This window comes from Salvelinus alpinus, chromosome 12 (genome assembly GCF_045679555.1).
Source record: "Salvelinus alpinus chromosome 12, SLU_Salpinus.1, whole genome shotgun sequence".
Classification (NCBI taxonomy): Eukaryota; Metazoa; Chordata; class Actinopteri; order Salmoniformes; family Salmonidae; genus Salvelinus; species Salvelinus alpinus.
In genome coordinates this window covers 27021796-27038573 of record NC_092097.1, presented here as the reverse complement: position 1 = coordinate 27038573, position 16778 = coordinate 27021796, and the positions used below count along the sequence as shown (strand labels likewise).

At 41.4% G+C, this 16778-nt stretch overlaps 1 protein-coding gene across 2 annotated transcripts; it reads left to right on the top strand.

Annotated features, from left to right (window-relative positions):
* The first annotated feature begins 10514 nt into the window (after window positions 1–10514).
* LOC139535788 (serine/arginine-rich splicing factor 3) lies at window positions 10515–15835 on the top strand. 2 transcript variants are annotated; one of them, XM_071335581.1, is made up of 7 exons: window positions 10515–10629; window positions 11459–11523; window positions 11817–12027; window positions 12475–12615; window positions 14466–14504; window positions 14754–14840; window positions 15030–15835. In XM_071335581.1, the coding sequence occupies exons 2-7, from the start codon at window positions 11517–11519 to the stop codon at window positions 15055–15057; spliced, it is 513 nt and encodes a 170-aa protein (XP_071191682.1). In that variant the 5' UTR covers window positions 10515–10629; window positions 11459–11516; the 3' UTR covers window positions 15058–15835. The 2 variants fall into 2 exon arrangements, with proteins under 2 accessions (XP_071191682.1, XP_071191683.1); XM_071335582.1 differs by lacking the exon at window positions 11459–11523 and having other exon boundaries at window positions 10518–10629.
* Window positions 15836–16778: the final 943 nt, after the last annotated feature.

Sequence of the window (16778 nt, the reverse complement as noted above, 5' to 3'; positions counted from 1 at the left end):
TTCGGGAACTGATGGCTTTATAGAGTAGCCTACAGCACCACAGTTGTCGCATCGGGGCACTGGTAACTTTTCATAAGGGAGGGACAACTGTAGCATTTTTAGTGATGGGATGATTGATATCGAAGCTTCGATGCAGTATTCAAAGCACTATGTAACATTATTACGTGTTCAATGACGTCCGAAGTACAAGTTTCTAAACCCGGAGGCGCAACATCGCGAGATTTCCGGGAACGTGCGCGACAGACCAGGCCAGGGTTTTGGGGTTGAGAAGTGAACCATTTAAAACATTCTTCATGAGTTGTTCATTTTCTCGAAATCTAAAGGCACAACCTAGATTCGAGACGATTTCTTAAGTAGTTGAACATGTTATTACTTTGATTTGACGGCATGCGTATTTCGGCGCAAGACGACCCGATGACGTGTCTCTGCGCATGAGTTTAGCTAGCCAAAGTCGCCATGACATCGCCTACAAGCGTGATCAAGGATTTATATTGGAGACGCAGTTTTAGCCTATCTTCATGTCTTTGGTAATACTATTGGCGAGAGTCAATTGCCGCGTTCATCTACGAGTCGGAACTAGGCAACTCCGAAATGTCCGACTTGATAATTGGTTGTAGTTATACACGTGCCGTGTTCAACCATTTAGTAATTCGGATTTTTTTTAACTAGTTCCGACTAGAATGTGAACGCAGCACAAAGCCTTTTTTTTAAGGTTAGAAAATGTAGTGTTTTGTTTGTAAATTTACGTTTGTGAATATGAAATTTGCCCAAAAGAATAATGAAATCAATTACATAAAAAAAATTCAGCTTATTTCTATCGTAGGTAAAGAATCCAAGCAGTACATCTCTCCAAAATAGTGTAAGATCTTAATAAATGTGTTCAATTATAAATCTACTGATGTCTTGCCACAGTTTTCTTACATGAATACAATGCCAAAAAAGATGCAACACTGTTTCTGGGTGGTCGTTAAAAAAGGAACAATTTGAGTTGATGTTTTCCTTAAACTACTTCATATAGTGGTTGGCAGGATAATATTTATGAATAATTTTAAAGGAAACTTCCTTAATTTTGTTAACAAGTAGGTATGTGTGTGGCAACATCCAAACTTTTTTTCCAACAAATATTATCAATAAATCCATTCCAATAAGGCATGACATAACATGCCTTATTCAACATCCTGCTGAAACAAGGTTCGTATCGCTCTGTTGTTGAATGGACCAAAAGACCAAACAAATCTTTCCTACTGATGAGTCAAATGGGGTCAATAGAAGGTAGGCTCTGAGGGTCAGGTCTTGACACGTTCCTGAATAACAGAGCAACACATGAGGGAATGGCGTCTAAAACAATTGCAAAATCTTTAGGTGTTACAGGGACCTTGTAAAGTGATACGAATTCCTTATAACTGAGTAAAAGACCCTCTGCATTTACCAGTTGGCTCACCAATAGGATATTATTTCGGAACCAATATTCTAAAAACAAAGAAGTATTTTTATACAATATATCCCGATTATTCCATATATAATATCTGTGTGGAGAAAAATTGTGTTTATAAATTAAGGACCATAAGAAAACCTGCCGATGAAAAGCAGAAAGTTTCACTGGAATTTTGTCAATATTATAATTGCAAAACAACATAAAGTTAAGGCCACCAAAGTAGAGAAGACATGATGAGGAATAAAATTCCAGATAGAAGTGGGTCTTCTTAGGAATTGTTTTATCCAATTGATCTTAAAAGTATTATTTAAAGAGTAAAGTCCAGAAAATTCAGTCCACCATTCTCATAAGTGTTCATTACAACAGTTTTCCTAATGTAATGGGTACGGTTTCTCCAAAGAAAGTTGAAAAGCTTATTTTACTGTCAAGATATAAAGATAGAGCGCCATATGTTAGTCTAGAGATACCTTCAGCCTTGGTTATTAGGACTCTTCCTTTTAAAGATAAGTCCCTCTGTAGCCATTGATTTAGCTTCTTCTGGGGTTTTTTAATAAGAGGGTTAAAATTTAGTAAGCCTCTAGACTTCTGATCCTTTAATGGTTATGCCTAAATATGTAAGTTCTTCTTTTACTGGAATACCATAATATGAAGGTGTCACACAATCTTTGACAGCCATGAGTTCACATTTATTGATGTTAAGATATAGACCAGATGCTTTGGAAAAGGATTGTATCACATTGATCGATATGGGAATTTGGTTAGCGTCTTTCAGAAAAGGTGTAGTATCGTCAGCCAGCCTGCTTATAATAATTTATTTACCAGCTATGGAAATACCTTGTACAGGACTATTATTTAAAGAATTTGTAAGAAGTTGGGTGATTAATAAAAACAGGTATGGCGAGATATGACAACCTTGCCTAATTCCTCACTTTAACTCAAATCTCAGTGAGGTGCCATATTTCAATTTGATAGAGCTGTTACCATTTGTGTAGAGAGTTTTAATAGCCTTACAGAAAAAATCCCCAAAGCCAAGTCTCTCAAGGGAGTGGAACAGGAACTGATGCTCTACTGTGTCAAAATGTATAAAAATCAAAAAATAATATGAAGCTATCCTCGGTTATTAGTAGTCAAGTATGTCTAATACTAGTCTGATATTGTTAGAAATATGTCTGTTCCTCATAAAGCCAGACTGTGTTTATTAAGAAGACAAATTGGACGCCAGTTATCAATGAGCAGCACTTCTTTTTTAGGCTTAGGTATCAGTGTTATTAACCCCTGACTCATTGTAGGAGGGAGAACATTGTTTTTAATACTTTCTAAAAAGACTTCAAATAGGAAGGGAGCTACTTGTTCAGGTAATAATTTGTAAAACTCTGATGTAATTCTATCAACACTTGGTGATTTATTGTTCTTTAGATGTTTGATAGACTCTATAATCTCTTCAACTTTGATGGGTTCATCTCACTGTTTAGATTCTATATCACTGATAGAGTGAACATTATTCAGTGAGTGAAAAAACATATCTGTGGATTCCTGACAGTACGTAGAGCTATACAACTTTCTGTAAAAATTGCTACAGTATGTAGTGATTAATTTTTGGTCATCTGTAATAACACCAATTTTTTACTTATGGATTGTGTTATTTGTAGAGTGAAATTTCTCAAGTCTAAAGAAATAGGATGAATTCTGTTCTCCCTCCTCAATCCATTTTTTCCTAGATCTAATAAAGGCTCCTGCTTTTAATCGCAGCACAAAGCCTCCCTCCTCTCGTCCCTCTGTACATACGTCACACACTGCTTAAGGATTTCCGGTCCATAGTGTGGCGTGTGGGAGTTGTTCAGTTATGAAAAGACAGGTGGAAGATCATATCAGCTCCACCTCACCTGACACCCGAGACACACTTAAATTTGCATACCACCCCAATAGATCCACAGACCATGCAATCGCCATCACACTGCCCTATCCCATCTGGACAAGAGGAATACCTACGTAAGAATGCTGTTCATTGACTATAGCTCAGCCTTCAACACCATAGTACCCCCCCCCAAGCTCATCATTAAGCTCGGGGCCCTGGGTCTGAACCCGCCCTGTGCAACTGGGTCCTGAACTTCCTGATGGGCCGCCACCAGTTGGTGAAGGTAGGAAACAACACCTCCACTACGCTGATCCGCAACACAGGGGTCCCACAGGACACTTACAGCAGCCGATGTCACAGGAAGGCTAAAAAGATCAAGGACATCAACCACCCGAGCCATGGACTGTTCACCCCGCTATCATCCATAAGGCATGGTCAGTACAGGTGCATATAAGCTGGGACCAAGAGACTGAAAAACAGTTTCTATCTCAAGGCCATCAGACTGTTAAATAGCCATCACTAGCTGGCTACCACCCGGTTACTCAACCCTGCACCTCAGAGGCTGCTGCCCTATGTACATAGACATGGAATCACTGGTCACTTTAATAATGGAACACTAGTCACTGTGAGCGGACCAAGTAATTGGGCGTCACTCTAAAGCGAGAAGGTGGAACAAAAGAGTCAGGAGAAGGTTTTCTTGATTAAACACAGTTCTATATTGAGGGCATTTGGTCAACACAAACACTCCAACATAATCAATGAAAATCTCCCAAGGGAAAAAAAAAACATACATCTTCTTCTCCAGATCAAACAGGAACAATACGATTGTCTTTAAACTACAACAAAAGTCACGGGATTGTCACCGTCTTAATGGTTCTTCATAGATAGCTCCTCTGTCTCGGTGGCCATCTTCCAGAGAAAGTTCTTCCCCCCACCCTGCTGGTTCCATACTCTCTCTTATAGGGGAAGGAGAATATCTCATTAGTAGTGTCAGCTGTGCTTAATTGCCTCTGGTTACCTTGTCTCCCATGCCTTGTTGGGCTACCATCCGTGAGCCCAGCCTGCCCTCTGGTGGTTATTCCACATCACTTTAATAATGTTTACATACTGCTTTGCTAATTCATATGTATATACTGTATTTTAGTCAATGCCACTCTGACATTGCCCATCCTAATATTTATATATTTCTTAATTCTGTTCTTTTACTTTTATATTTGTGTGTATTGTTGTGAATTGTTTGATTCTACTGTACGGTTGGAGCTAGGAAAACAAGCAATAACATCTGCTAAATATGTGTATGTGACCAATAAAATTTGATTTGATTATGACCTAGAAGAGCAGGTATTCCAGGGCAGATTGGGATGCAGGTTGAGCGTGATGTATGGAGCAGAATGTGGGAGAGCACAAGAATGGTAGTAGACATGATATAGGTTGTTACGTTTGTGACAGCAGCAATCAGTTTCACAGAAGAATTACAATCAAAGACTAAGAAAATACAGATCATAGTGGAGCGAGCAGTGAGGTGTCTTGGGATCACAGGACTGACATGGGAAAATGTACAGGATGACCTCAATAAGATTGAGAATCAGTCCAGCCAGGAATCATGTATTGGTTTATTTTCATAATGGTGTTAACCCTTCAATGGAATGCCAGAAGTTTGATGGCTAATGGACATGAGTTCAAACAGTTTATTGAGGAGTTACCAGCCAAACCTGATGTGATATGTCTCCAGGAGACATGGCTTAAACCTACTCTAGATTTTGTATTACAAGGTTATGTTGCAGTCTGTAGTGATAGGGTGGCAGGGGGAGGAGGAGGTTTTGCTACATTTATAAAGAGGGTGATCCATATAGGTGTGTGGGAGAGGGAGTTGAACAGGAGTATGTAGTGGTAGAGGTGTGGTTGGGAGGGGGGTAACGTATTAGTGAACTATTACAACCTGTGTAAGAGACTAGAGTTGGGAATGTAAAAGAGACTACCCTTGGGAATGTAGAAGGTCAAGATAGGAAACTGGTAATGTGTGGGGATTTTAATGCACATAGTATGCTCTGGGGAAGGTTATGGACTGATGTAAATGAACAAGTGTTGGAGTAACTACTGGATGAGAAAGGGCTTGTGGGTCTTAATGATGGCCGGGAAACCAGGACTGACCCAGTAACTGGAAATTAATCTGCTCTGGATCTCAAGTTCAGTGGCAGGCAGATGAAGTTAGGAGGTTTTGGAGAAATCTACAAGGGGTAGTTATCACTATCCTATCATGTGTACTGTAGGATTGAGGGTGGAAGATTCAGTAGAAAATGGATTGAGGAGATGGATATTTGGGACAGGGCATTCAAAATGTTGACAAGGTGCAATAATTACAAGCACCTGATTCAGTATAAACAAGCACAAGCAGTCGTAAGGAGGATCATTAGTACAGCTATGAGGGAGTATTGCCGCCGGTTCTGTGGAAACATAGGCAGGACCACTCATTGGGGAGAGGTATGGGGGATTAAGAGGATGAGTGGGGTCAGGCGAGATTGGGATCTCCCTGTACTGAAAAATGAGGAGATTGTTGCAGTGAGAGAGATGGTGAAGGCAGAGATGTTATCCCAGGCATTTGTGAAAGTGCACAGCTCAAATAATCTGACAGAAGAGGTTCAGCATGGGAGAGAGAGGGTCAGAGGAGAGCATACGGGGTCCTGGATCAGAGAGAGATGGTGGGGATACATGTTTTTATGTTGGCTGAGATGAAGAGAGCATTAGCTAATGTAACCGAAGTGAAATGGTTAGCTAGTTAGCGGGGTGCGCGCTAATAGCGTTTCAATCGGTGGCGTCACTCGCTCTAAGACCTTGAAGTAGTTGTAGTTGTTCCCCTTGCTCTGCTTTTGTGGAGCGATGGGTAACGATGCTTCGTGGGAGGCAGTTGTTGATGTGTGTAGAGGGTCCCTGGTTCGAGCCCAGGTAGGGTGAATAGAGGGACGGAAGCTATACTGTTACACTAACGTTGGAGTAACATCCCCTGGGAAAGAAGAGATGTGTTACATCATGATGGCTCATCTCAGTGACACTGCAATGGGGAAAGTATTGGGTATTTACAATAAGGTGTGGCAGGAAGGGAAACTGCCTGGAAGTTGGAAGCAGGCTGTAGTGGCGCCGATACGGAAACCTGGGAAAGACCCTACTTGTCCTTCAAGCGATAGGCCGATAGCGTTGACATGTCATGTATGGAAAGGATGGTAACGGAAAAGCTGACTTACTTTCTGGAGAGAAGAGGACTAATGTCACTAGATCAAAGTGGGTTCAAGAAAGGCAGGGGAACAATGGATCCTGTATTTTTCCTTGAGTCAGTCATACGGAAGTCACAGGCAGATAAGGAGGTGGTGGTAGCCGCTTTTCTTTGATGTAGAGAAGGTTTATGATGTGGAAGGAAGGCCTACTTATCAAGCTGGATCACATGCGGGTTGGAGGAAAGGTGTTAACTGGATAAAGGATTTTATTTTGGGGCAATCAATAAGTGAGGGTGGGGAGCTCTGTTGTTCTCCATTATGATTGACAATGTATTGTCCCAGGTGAGACATGATATTGGGATGTCATTGTTTGCGGATGATGGGGTACTGTGGAAGAGAGGGAGAAATATTACCCATACAGCCAGAAGAGTTCAAGAAGCGATTAGTGAAGTTGAGCAGTGGTCCCTCAGGTAGGGCTTCAAGTTTTCAGTTGAGAAAACACAGGCTGTTTTTTTCTAGAAGGAAGGTTGGGGAGGTTGTTTGGAAGGAATCTAGAAAGGGTAGGAGGGTTTAGGTTCCTGGGGGTCTGGTATGGTTTAAATGAAGGTTAAATCAAATATAAAATAAAAGTCTGGTTTGACACTCAAATTACATTGGCGGCGCATATTAACAGAGTAGTTGTCAAAGAAAAGAAAATATTGAATGTGATGCGTTGCTTGTCAGGAATGACTTGCCTAGTTAAATAAAGGTTACATTTTAAAAATAGAAATCAAATTTTAACGGAGTGGGTGGCAGATAGCATTTTCAATGCCATTCTATATCTAACACTGTTAAGGTCATCACTGGATTATGAAATTGTAGCATATGGATCAGCTACTCAGACATCTTTAAAAAAGCTGGATGTAGTCCAGTCCCAAGCCCTAAGAATATGTTGTGGAGTACTCAGGACCTCCCCAGTGGCAGGGATGCAGGTAGAGTTGGGAGAAATGCTGTTAAAGTTAAGAAGACAACAGCTAACCATGACATATTGAGTAATTAGACACTGTGTTAACAAACCTCCAAACGAGCTTCAATGCCATACAACACTCCTTCCGTGGCCTCCAACTGCTCTTAAATGCTAGTAAAACGAAATGCATGCTCTTCAACCGATCGCTGCCCGCACACGCCCGCCCGCCTAGCATCACTACTCTGGACGGTTCTGACTTAGAATATGTGGACAACTATAAATACCTACAGTAGGTGTCTGGATAGACTGTAAACTCTCCTTCCAGACTCATATTAAGCATCTCCAATCCAAAATCAAATCTAGACTCGGCTTCCTATTTCGCAACAAAGTCTCCTTCACTCATGCTGCCAAACATACCCTCGTAAAACTGACTATCCTGCCGATCCTTGACTTCGGCGATGTCAACTACAAAATAGCCTCCAATAGCCTGTCTTCCCTTTCTCTCCCTGTTCCACAACTCTTGCCATTTGTTTTTAACCACTGTTCTTATTAACCCCTTGGCTTCTGCTTTACTGATTGACAATTCCATCTCAACATTAGAATGTTTAAGAGCCTGCTTGGCGCTAATATCCACCTACTCATTCCCCTCTACTCCCACATGAGCTGGTACCCAGAGGAACATCACAAATAACCCCATCTGTTTCACCCAATACAAAACCTTATACAATACATCCTGTCTTTTCCGACACACAAATTAATTTAAGAATATCAGTGCTGCACAGGAGTCAGAGCAGATGACTACTCTGTCTGGCTTCACCTCCTCCACCCACCCTGCAGCCAATAGTGTGGCCAACAACTCCATTGTGTAAACAGATAAAAGATTTGCTGATCTTTTTGTCACTGCCACCTTAAACTCAAGAACACTAAAAGCTGCACCTGTCCTCCCTGTTTTAGGGTCCTTAGATCCATCTGTGAATATATTCAAGAAAGCATAGTATTGTGTTCTTAAATGTTCACTTACAACTGAATCTACTTCTTCCTTAACATCTCTTACCCTCTCAAGAAACCCTATATCTATCACTGGCTGAGGGATTAACTAAGGTGGGATAGTAGGAAGAACCACAGAGGGGCTAAAATCCCTCCGAAACAACCCCATCTCTCTCGCCATGCCATTCCCTATCCACCCAAAGCTTCTATTCAGATTTCATTCATGTTCCCAGCACTCTAGGAATCCTTTTTTTGTAGGATGTGTAACCCAATTCTTGTAGATTTTTATTTTAATTTTTTTATTTTTTTTATTTCACCTTTATTTAACCAGGTAGGCCAGTTGAGAACAAGTTCTCATTTACAACTGCGACCTGGCCAAGATAAAGCAAAGCAGTGCGACAAAAAACAACACAGAGTTACACATGGGATAAACAAACATACAGTCAACAACACAATAGAAAATCTGTATACAGCATGTGCAAATGAAGTAAGGAGGTAAGGCAATATATAGGCCATAGTGGCGAAGTAATTACAATTTAGCATTTTAACACTGGAGTGATAGATGTGCAGATGATTATGTGCAAGTAGAAATACTGGTGTGCAAAAGAGCAGAAAAAAAACAAAAAACAAATATGGGGATGAGGTAGGTAGTTGGTTGGATGGGCTATTTACAGATGGGCTGTGTACAGCTGCAGCGATGGGTAAACTGCTCTGACAGCCGATGCTTGAAGTTAGTGAGGGAGATATGTCTCCAACTTCAGTGATTTTTGCAATTCGTTCCAGTCATTGGCAGCAGAGAACTGGAAGGAAAGGGGGCCAAAGGAGGTGTTGGCTTTGGGGATGACCAGTGAGATATACCTGCTGGAGCGCGTGCTACGGGTGGGTGTTGTTATCGTGACCAGTGAGCTGAGATAAGGCGGAGCTTTACCTAGCATAGACTTATAGATGACCTGGAGCCAGTGGGTCTGGCGACGAATATGTAGCGAGGGCCAGCCGACTAGAGCATACTGGTCGCAGTGGTGGGTGGTATAAGGGGCGTTGGTAACAAAATGGATGGCACTGTGATAGACTGCATCCAGTTTGCTGAGTAGAGTATTGGAAGCTATTTTGTAGATGACGCCGAAGTTGAGGATCGGTAGAATAGTCAGTTTTACTAGGGTAAGTTTGGCGGCATGACAGAAGGAGGCTTTTTTGCGAAATAGAAAGCCTATTCTAGATTTGATTTTGAATTGGAGATGTTTGTTATGAGTCTGGAAGGAGAGTTTACAGTCTAGCCAGACACCTAGATATTTGTAGCGAACGGTTGAAAAGCATGCATTTGGTTTTACTAGGGTTTAAGAGCAGTTGGAGGCCACGGAAGGAGTGTTGTATGGCATTGAAGCTCGTTTGGAGGTTAGTTAACACAGTGTCCAAAGAAGGGCCAGATGTATACAGAATAGTGTCGTCTGCGTAGAGGTGGATCAGAGAATCACCAGCAGCAAGAGCGACCTCATCGATATATACAGAGAAAAGAGTTGGCTCGAGAATTGAACCCTGTGGTACCCCCATAGAGACTGCCAGAGGTCCGGACAACAGGCCCTCCGATTTGACACATTGAACTCTATCTGAGAAGTAGTTGGTGAACCAGGCGAGGCAATCATTTGAGAAGCCAAGGCTATTGAGTCTGCTGATAAGAATACGGTGATTGACAGAGTCGAAAGCCTTGGCTAGGTCGATGAAGACGGCTGCACAGTACTGTCTTTTATCGATGGCGGTTATGATACTGTTTAGTACCTTGAGCGTGGCTGAGGTGCACACATGACCAGCTCGGACATGTTCTATTTCAGTGCCAGAAATATGGGAGGGAAAGGGAGTGATTGTTATTAGATTTGAGGAGCAATGGGGTTGAACAGCCAAGATTAAGTGAACTGCTGGGGAAATCTTCAGGGGACGTAGTATTTAATTATATATTTCGTTTCCTTAGGGAGTAGAGAATTTTGGGTAAGATGTAGACCTTCACTGTCTCTGGTCCACACTCCAGTCCAGTTGGTGGCGGTAATGCAGCTTAAAGTTTGTTGCCAACCGCGATATAAATCCCACAGAAGAAGATTTCCGGTCTCCATTTTATTATAGCTAGCAGCTCATGTCGCAGCTACAGACAGGCGTTTCGACGGAAGACTGCAAACGGATCGAATATTAGTGTTGGTTTTACAATACGGTAAATAACACATACCTAAATAATGCAGAGTGTGATATGTATTTAATTTTTCAATTAATGTTTATTTTATATTTACTGACTCTTGCATTTATACTAGCTAGTTAACGTTAGTTAGCCCACCGAAGAGCTAGCTAGCTAGTAACGTTATCCATTTTCAGTATTTTCGCAGCTAGTTAGTGAAGTTAGCTGAAATGGATAAACCAACGGTACTACATCATGTAATTGTATTGACACATGTTTAAGTGAATTTGCAGCTATACTCTGGCCTCACACGTAGCCCATGGCACGTAAACAAAAAAGTGAACTAGTAGGGAGGGAGCAAGCCAAGCAAATGTCGTGAGGGTTTTATCTCGTTAAGGCCCCAGCCCGGGCTTCTGCCATTTTGCATAACTACATACGGGGCTAGTTAGTAACCTTAGTGAACGATGGGTGTGGGGTGGGCGATTTTGACCAACGTTGGATCAGAAAACAAGCTTGTTCTAACGTACTTATTACTTTGTTGTAGCTGTAATGGCAATTATATATTAGAAGAATTACCGCAATGCATTTCCATGTGTTATGCATTTCCACACCACTTGCTTCATGCCCTGTATTAATTTCTGGCACTTTGTTGCCTACCTCAATTTCAGTCAGAACGACGCAAAACATCTGATTGCGTGTTATAAACACACCTGGCTGTTTGAATGTGGCTTTGTAAATTGTATGTGGAGGGAAATTTGTAAATCTGCGTGTTATGAACATAGACTATAGTAAAGTCCTACTTGAATATAAATTGTTGTGTGGAAAATGTGTACTACGTGAAAATCTAAATGGACAATTCTTCTTTCAGTTTCTCATTCACGTTTGCGGAGTATCAATTTTTGTTTTGAAAATTGAGACCTGTTGAAATGGCAGGTAATTACAAAAGTTTTCGTTCCTTGCATGCCAGTACACTTGACAGATTGAATGTTTGACACAAGAATTTCAAGTAATTAGACGTGTGTGTGTTCCAGAACTGCTTGATGTAACGTTAGCTTTTCTGGTTCATGTCTATATAAGGTTCACTTTGTAGATTGGCCATTTTGCTGCCTTTTGAAGCATGATTCGTAGAAAGAAAAACTAGTCAGATACTGTGAACCATCAACTCTAATACCAAAGAGTGAGTGGTACCTGATGAATTCTATACATTCTGCTTAATATTTTTACAGATCCAGCCATGCACCGAGATTGCCCTCTCGACTGCAAGGTCTATGTGGGAAACCTGGGAAATAATGGCAACAAGACAGAGCTGGAGAGGTCCTTTGGCTATTATGGGCCACTTCGCAGTGTCTGGGTAGCAAGGAACCCCCCAGGCTTTGCTTTTGTGGAATTTGAAGATCCAAGGGACGCAACAGACGCAGTGAGGGAGCTTGATGGAAGGTAAAGCCTAAGAACAAGTTTCTGGTATAAAAAAAATAACTGAATGATAGAATCAGGAAATTGAGGACTGCTGAAATGAGAGGCAATCACTAAAGTTTTTGTTCCTTGCATGCCAATATACTTGACAGATTGACTGTTTGACCAAAGAAATTAGATGCATTCCAGAACTGTTTGAAGTAACATTTCTGTTTTTGCTATATGAATGCACATTTTCTCCGTGTGCTTTTCACTTTATAAAAGAACTATATGACAGAGCCTAGTTTGCTTGGAGATCCTTATTTCCAAGCAATGCACTTACTCTGATATTTGGAAGGACTACATATTAATTTCAGTTGCCAACCTCCATTTAACTACCCGACAGGTGGCGAAACAAGTCCATGTATGCCATAATGTTTTGGTGACCGTTAAACAGTATACCCGTGGTAACATCCTTATTGATCTGCACAGGACACTAAGTGGTTCTCGTGTGCGAGTGGAGCTTTCCAATGGTGAGAAACGCACCCGCAACCGGGGTCCTCCTCCCTCATGGAGCAGACGTCCTCGAGATGAACATCGTGGGCGTCGTGGTAGCCCGCCCGCCAGGCGCAGGTAACCCGTCTCACGTACAGGGCTTTATGATAGCAATGCCCAACAGACTACGAATCCCTTTCTTCCCCTTTTCCTATTTAAACTTTTATGTTTGTTCCTATGTCTTTCCAAAAATGCGTCTCCTGTTCCTCTGCACCATGTTGATAGTTCAGCTCTGACTGTTTGATAACCCTTGCTTCCATGGTAGTCTACAGTGGTTACTGTGATGTGGTGCTGAAAACGTGCTGTTTTCATCTTCATTATCATTGATCAATTTAACAAGTTCCAGGGAACTTTAGATCCAGGGGGTGGTACAGTGTGAAATGAAGTGTGCTGCTTTGTATTCCAAGTTAGGAACATTTGCATTTACTGCTGCCACATTTTCTCTAAATTTGGATTGCAAGCTATTCACTGTTGTCTGAAGCACTGAATGTGTTTTGGAAGTGTGCTATACCGTGTGCACTTGCAAGATTATTTTAAGATTTGACAAAGTGTAAAAATTGCAGCCAGCTTTTTAAGTAGGTGATTCGTATTACAAAGCAGTACCTATCTATGAACCCGGTGGGGTGGGAGGGAAGCTTAATGATGCTAGATTGGTTGTTTTTGTTACAAATTGAGGTTGCCTTTTTATTTACCATTTATATTAATAAAAATGAACCCCCGTTACAGAGTCATCACCATGCCTCTTCTCACCACCCTCTGAGTCAGTCAACTAGTCCTCTTTCAGCATCATGTGACCTCTGACCAGCGTGCACCAATCAGCTTGGCTGTTGTCGTGTCACATGACCCAGGCATGGCCAGTCGTCAGGTTGCACCAGCCCATTGGTTCCTGCGCATGCAGTTCTCAGCCTCCTCCTCCAACCTTAACCAAATCGGCAGCGGCCCACCTCACATTCCCGGCCAATCAGCGTTTTACGTCCCCAAATGTCTACACTACAACCTACCAGCAACAGCCTTCGGCTAACCAATAAAAGCAGGAAAAATCCACAGCCAGCCCCCATCCGCCAGCCAACTAATCACCTCGCAGCATCTGGCCAGTCCTTTTCAGCCAAATCTGCCTACCCGGCCGACAGTCTGCCTCCCCTTCGTCATTTCTAGCTTGTTGAAAACCAAAAGACTAGTAAGTTTTTCCTGCTTCATACAGTACACTGCTGATTACAAATTTAAAAGTGAAGAGAAAGCTGCTTTTAAAAAAAGGTTCTCCTTTTTTATTTGAATCAAATAGGGTTGGTATTTCTCACTCATTACTGTAATCCGTTGATTTAAAGGGGCATGGTTCTGCATCCAGTGAGTCTAGGACCCTGACATTTTGAGATGTGAATTATTAAATTGTGACTTTCTAAATGTTCAAAGGAGCTATTCTGGTCAGTGCCTCCCCTTCCAAAGTGTAGGTCCCTCCCTGGTTTAGGTCGCAGTGGTCCCATCTTGTGTGTACTTTGCGGTTGTCCATAATGTAACCTTGATTTTACTGCAGCATTAAGAGGCCCCGTACCCAATGTTTTACCATTAGTTATGTTACAACCCTTCATTTTCTAATCCCTCCCCATTTGGTATAAATGCACTTCTTTCCCAAGCACTTTTTTGCCATTCTCTCAGCTGGCAGTATTAACTAACCATGACCTTTTAGGGGAGGTGATGACTGAATTTTGGATTACAAATGCCTTATCAGCGGTCACCCATTCTTATCCCTTAGGAGGGGTGTAGACTATAACTTTGTGCCCACTGAGGGTTAGTTTTCAGTGGGGACTGTAGGGTTTACTTCAGGGGAGTACAGGTAATTTGTGGGTCGTATGGGTTTGGTATCAATGGGTCACCAATGTATTGTGCTCTGCTTTTGACACCCTGTCACCCCCCCCCCCCCCCCCCACCAGATCTCCACGAAGGAGGAGCTTCAGCCGCAGCCGAAGCAGGTATGTTGACAACCGTAAGCGTTATTGTAAAATTGAACAGCCATACTGTGGGCAACTAAGATCAAAACAGATTATTGGGCATGGACGTAAGGACCCAATTTTGAATCATACTTAATATATATATATATTTAAACACAGCTTTCCAGAGGGTAACTGACAAACTTGTCAACGATGACATCCTCTTGTCAACAGAGGCCTCAGTAAGATGCAGGTTGCTTTGGTTAATTCTGTTGTTCCTTCTGTATGCAGGTCTCTCTCCAGAGACAGGAAGAGGGAGAGATCTCTGTCCCGGGACAGAAACCATAAACCCTCAAGATCATTCTCTCGATCAAGGAGGTAAGCAGGAGAGGTTTTATGAGACAGAGCAAAGGATCTTATATCTTGTCTTAATATAACAATGAAACCACTTGTGTTAGTATGTAACTGTAACAGACCATGGCTTTAACATTGTTCTGAGAGTGCATGAATGCTCCGGGTAAAGTTTATATTAACATTCTGGCTTAACTGTTTTTCCCCTTCTCACAGCCGCTCCAGATCTACTGAGAGAAAGTAAGAAGATTCACGGCAATCGATGGATGAACAAATACAGCCATCCCTCTAGCGAGTTGTTTCATGTGATGGACTATAAATGACCCCTGGTCATTGGTCTTTTTTTCTCTTTTTTTAACAATCAAATATGTTTAGTATTTGCTTCTTTGTGACTTTCAAGGTATCTATTTCCTCTGTATTTTGTAAATAAGTGGGTATGCAGGTGTAATACGTTACTGAAAGGGCTGAACTTGAGAACCAACTTCTCATTCAAAATAGCATATAAGACATCGATGTTAGTCAAACATTTATTCCAGTGCCAAAATTGACCAAAGCAAATGCAAGTAAGTACATATAAAGTCAGTATCGTCCAAAACAGACTTGTGAGATTTGTGTACAAGATTTCGGCATGACTTGAGTGTTTGAGTATCTGTATGTCTAAAAGTACCAGGTCAAGGAAAGGCCCTGTTTTAAATAGTCTAGTGCTCACATCACGTTTCCATGTCAGCAAGATTTGTCTGGAGGTGGTAAAAGGCTATTGTCAACTATTCTATGTTGATTAATATATGTATCTTGTTGTCTAATTGATCTATAGGATTTTCGCTGTTCTTCCAGTTCCTGTTGGTAAATATTTGTCAATGGGAATAATGGCACCCGTATTCAGGATATTGGAATCTATTTGAGAAAAGAGATGCAAAGTACTGAATACAATTATCTCAATTTTGGCTCTACAATATTCCACTTTCTTTTCCTTTGTACTATTTGTAATGTTCTCTGAATTAAAAACTGGTTGTAGAAAAGTCTTCTGTTACCATTTTGTGGGGAGATATAAAATATTAAAGTGTCTACAGACCTCAAAGATGTTCTTGCTTTGGATGTAGAATCATCGATATGAAACTAGAAAAGATTCAACTATGCTTCATCACAAATCAACAGGGAAATGCTGGGCTTCATGATGACAAACAATGATTATATTTCTTTGGTATTGAAGCATACAGCAGATTTCCAACAAGAGGTTGGAAAATTTATTGATTTGATTTGAGCAAACACTTTAATAGGTCAGAACAAATGTTTTCTCTTTATTCTTCCAATTTGCACACTCGATACTGTTTTGTTTTTTCTTCAGATTCACCACAAGATGTAGCTGATTAAATGGCATGATCATTACACAGATGCATCTTGTGCTGGGGACAAAATGCCACTACAATGTGCAGTTTTGTCACAATGCCATAGATGTGAAGTTTTGAGGGAGTGTGCAATTGGCATGCTAACTGCAGGAATGTCCATCAGAGCTGTTGCCAGTTAATTGAATGTTCATTTCTCTACCATAAGCTGCCTCCAATGTCATTTTAGAGTGGAAATGCTGCTGAGGAGTATTTCTGTCTGTATCGAAGCCCTTTTGTGGGGGAAAACTCATTGATTGGCTGGGCCTGGCTCCCAAGTGGGTGGGTCTAGGCCCACCCATGGCTGCACCCTGCCCAGTCATGTGAAATCCATATTAAGGCTTAATGAATTAATTGAAATTGACTGATTTCTTCATATGAACTGTAACTCAGTAAAATCAATAAATTGTTGCATGTAAAGTTTATATTTTTGTTCAGTATATTTGCACAACCATTGACTACAAACGATTGGCTGGGCCTGGCTCCCAAGTGGGTGGGCCCCCTCCAAGAGCAACCAATGGCTGCGCCCCCTGCCCATGTGAAATCCATTAAGGCCTAATTTATTTAAATTGACTGATTTCCT

Excerpts from the sequence above, each read along its gene's own strand:
- LOC139535788 (XM_071335581.1), top strand. Across the intron at positions 12,028-12,474 it reads GTGAGGGAGCTTGATGGAAG|GACACTAAGTGGTTCTCGTG; the intron begins GTAAAGCCTAAG and ends TGATCTGCACAG. Across the intron at positions 14,841-15,029 it reads TCATTCTCTCGATCAAGGAG|CCGCTCCAGATCTACTGAGA; the intron begins GTAAGCAGGAGA and ends CCCTTCTCACAG.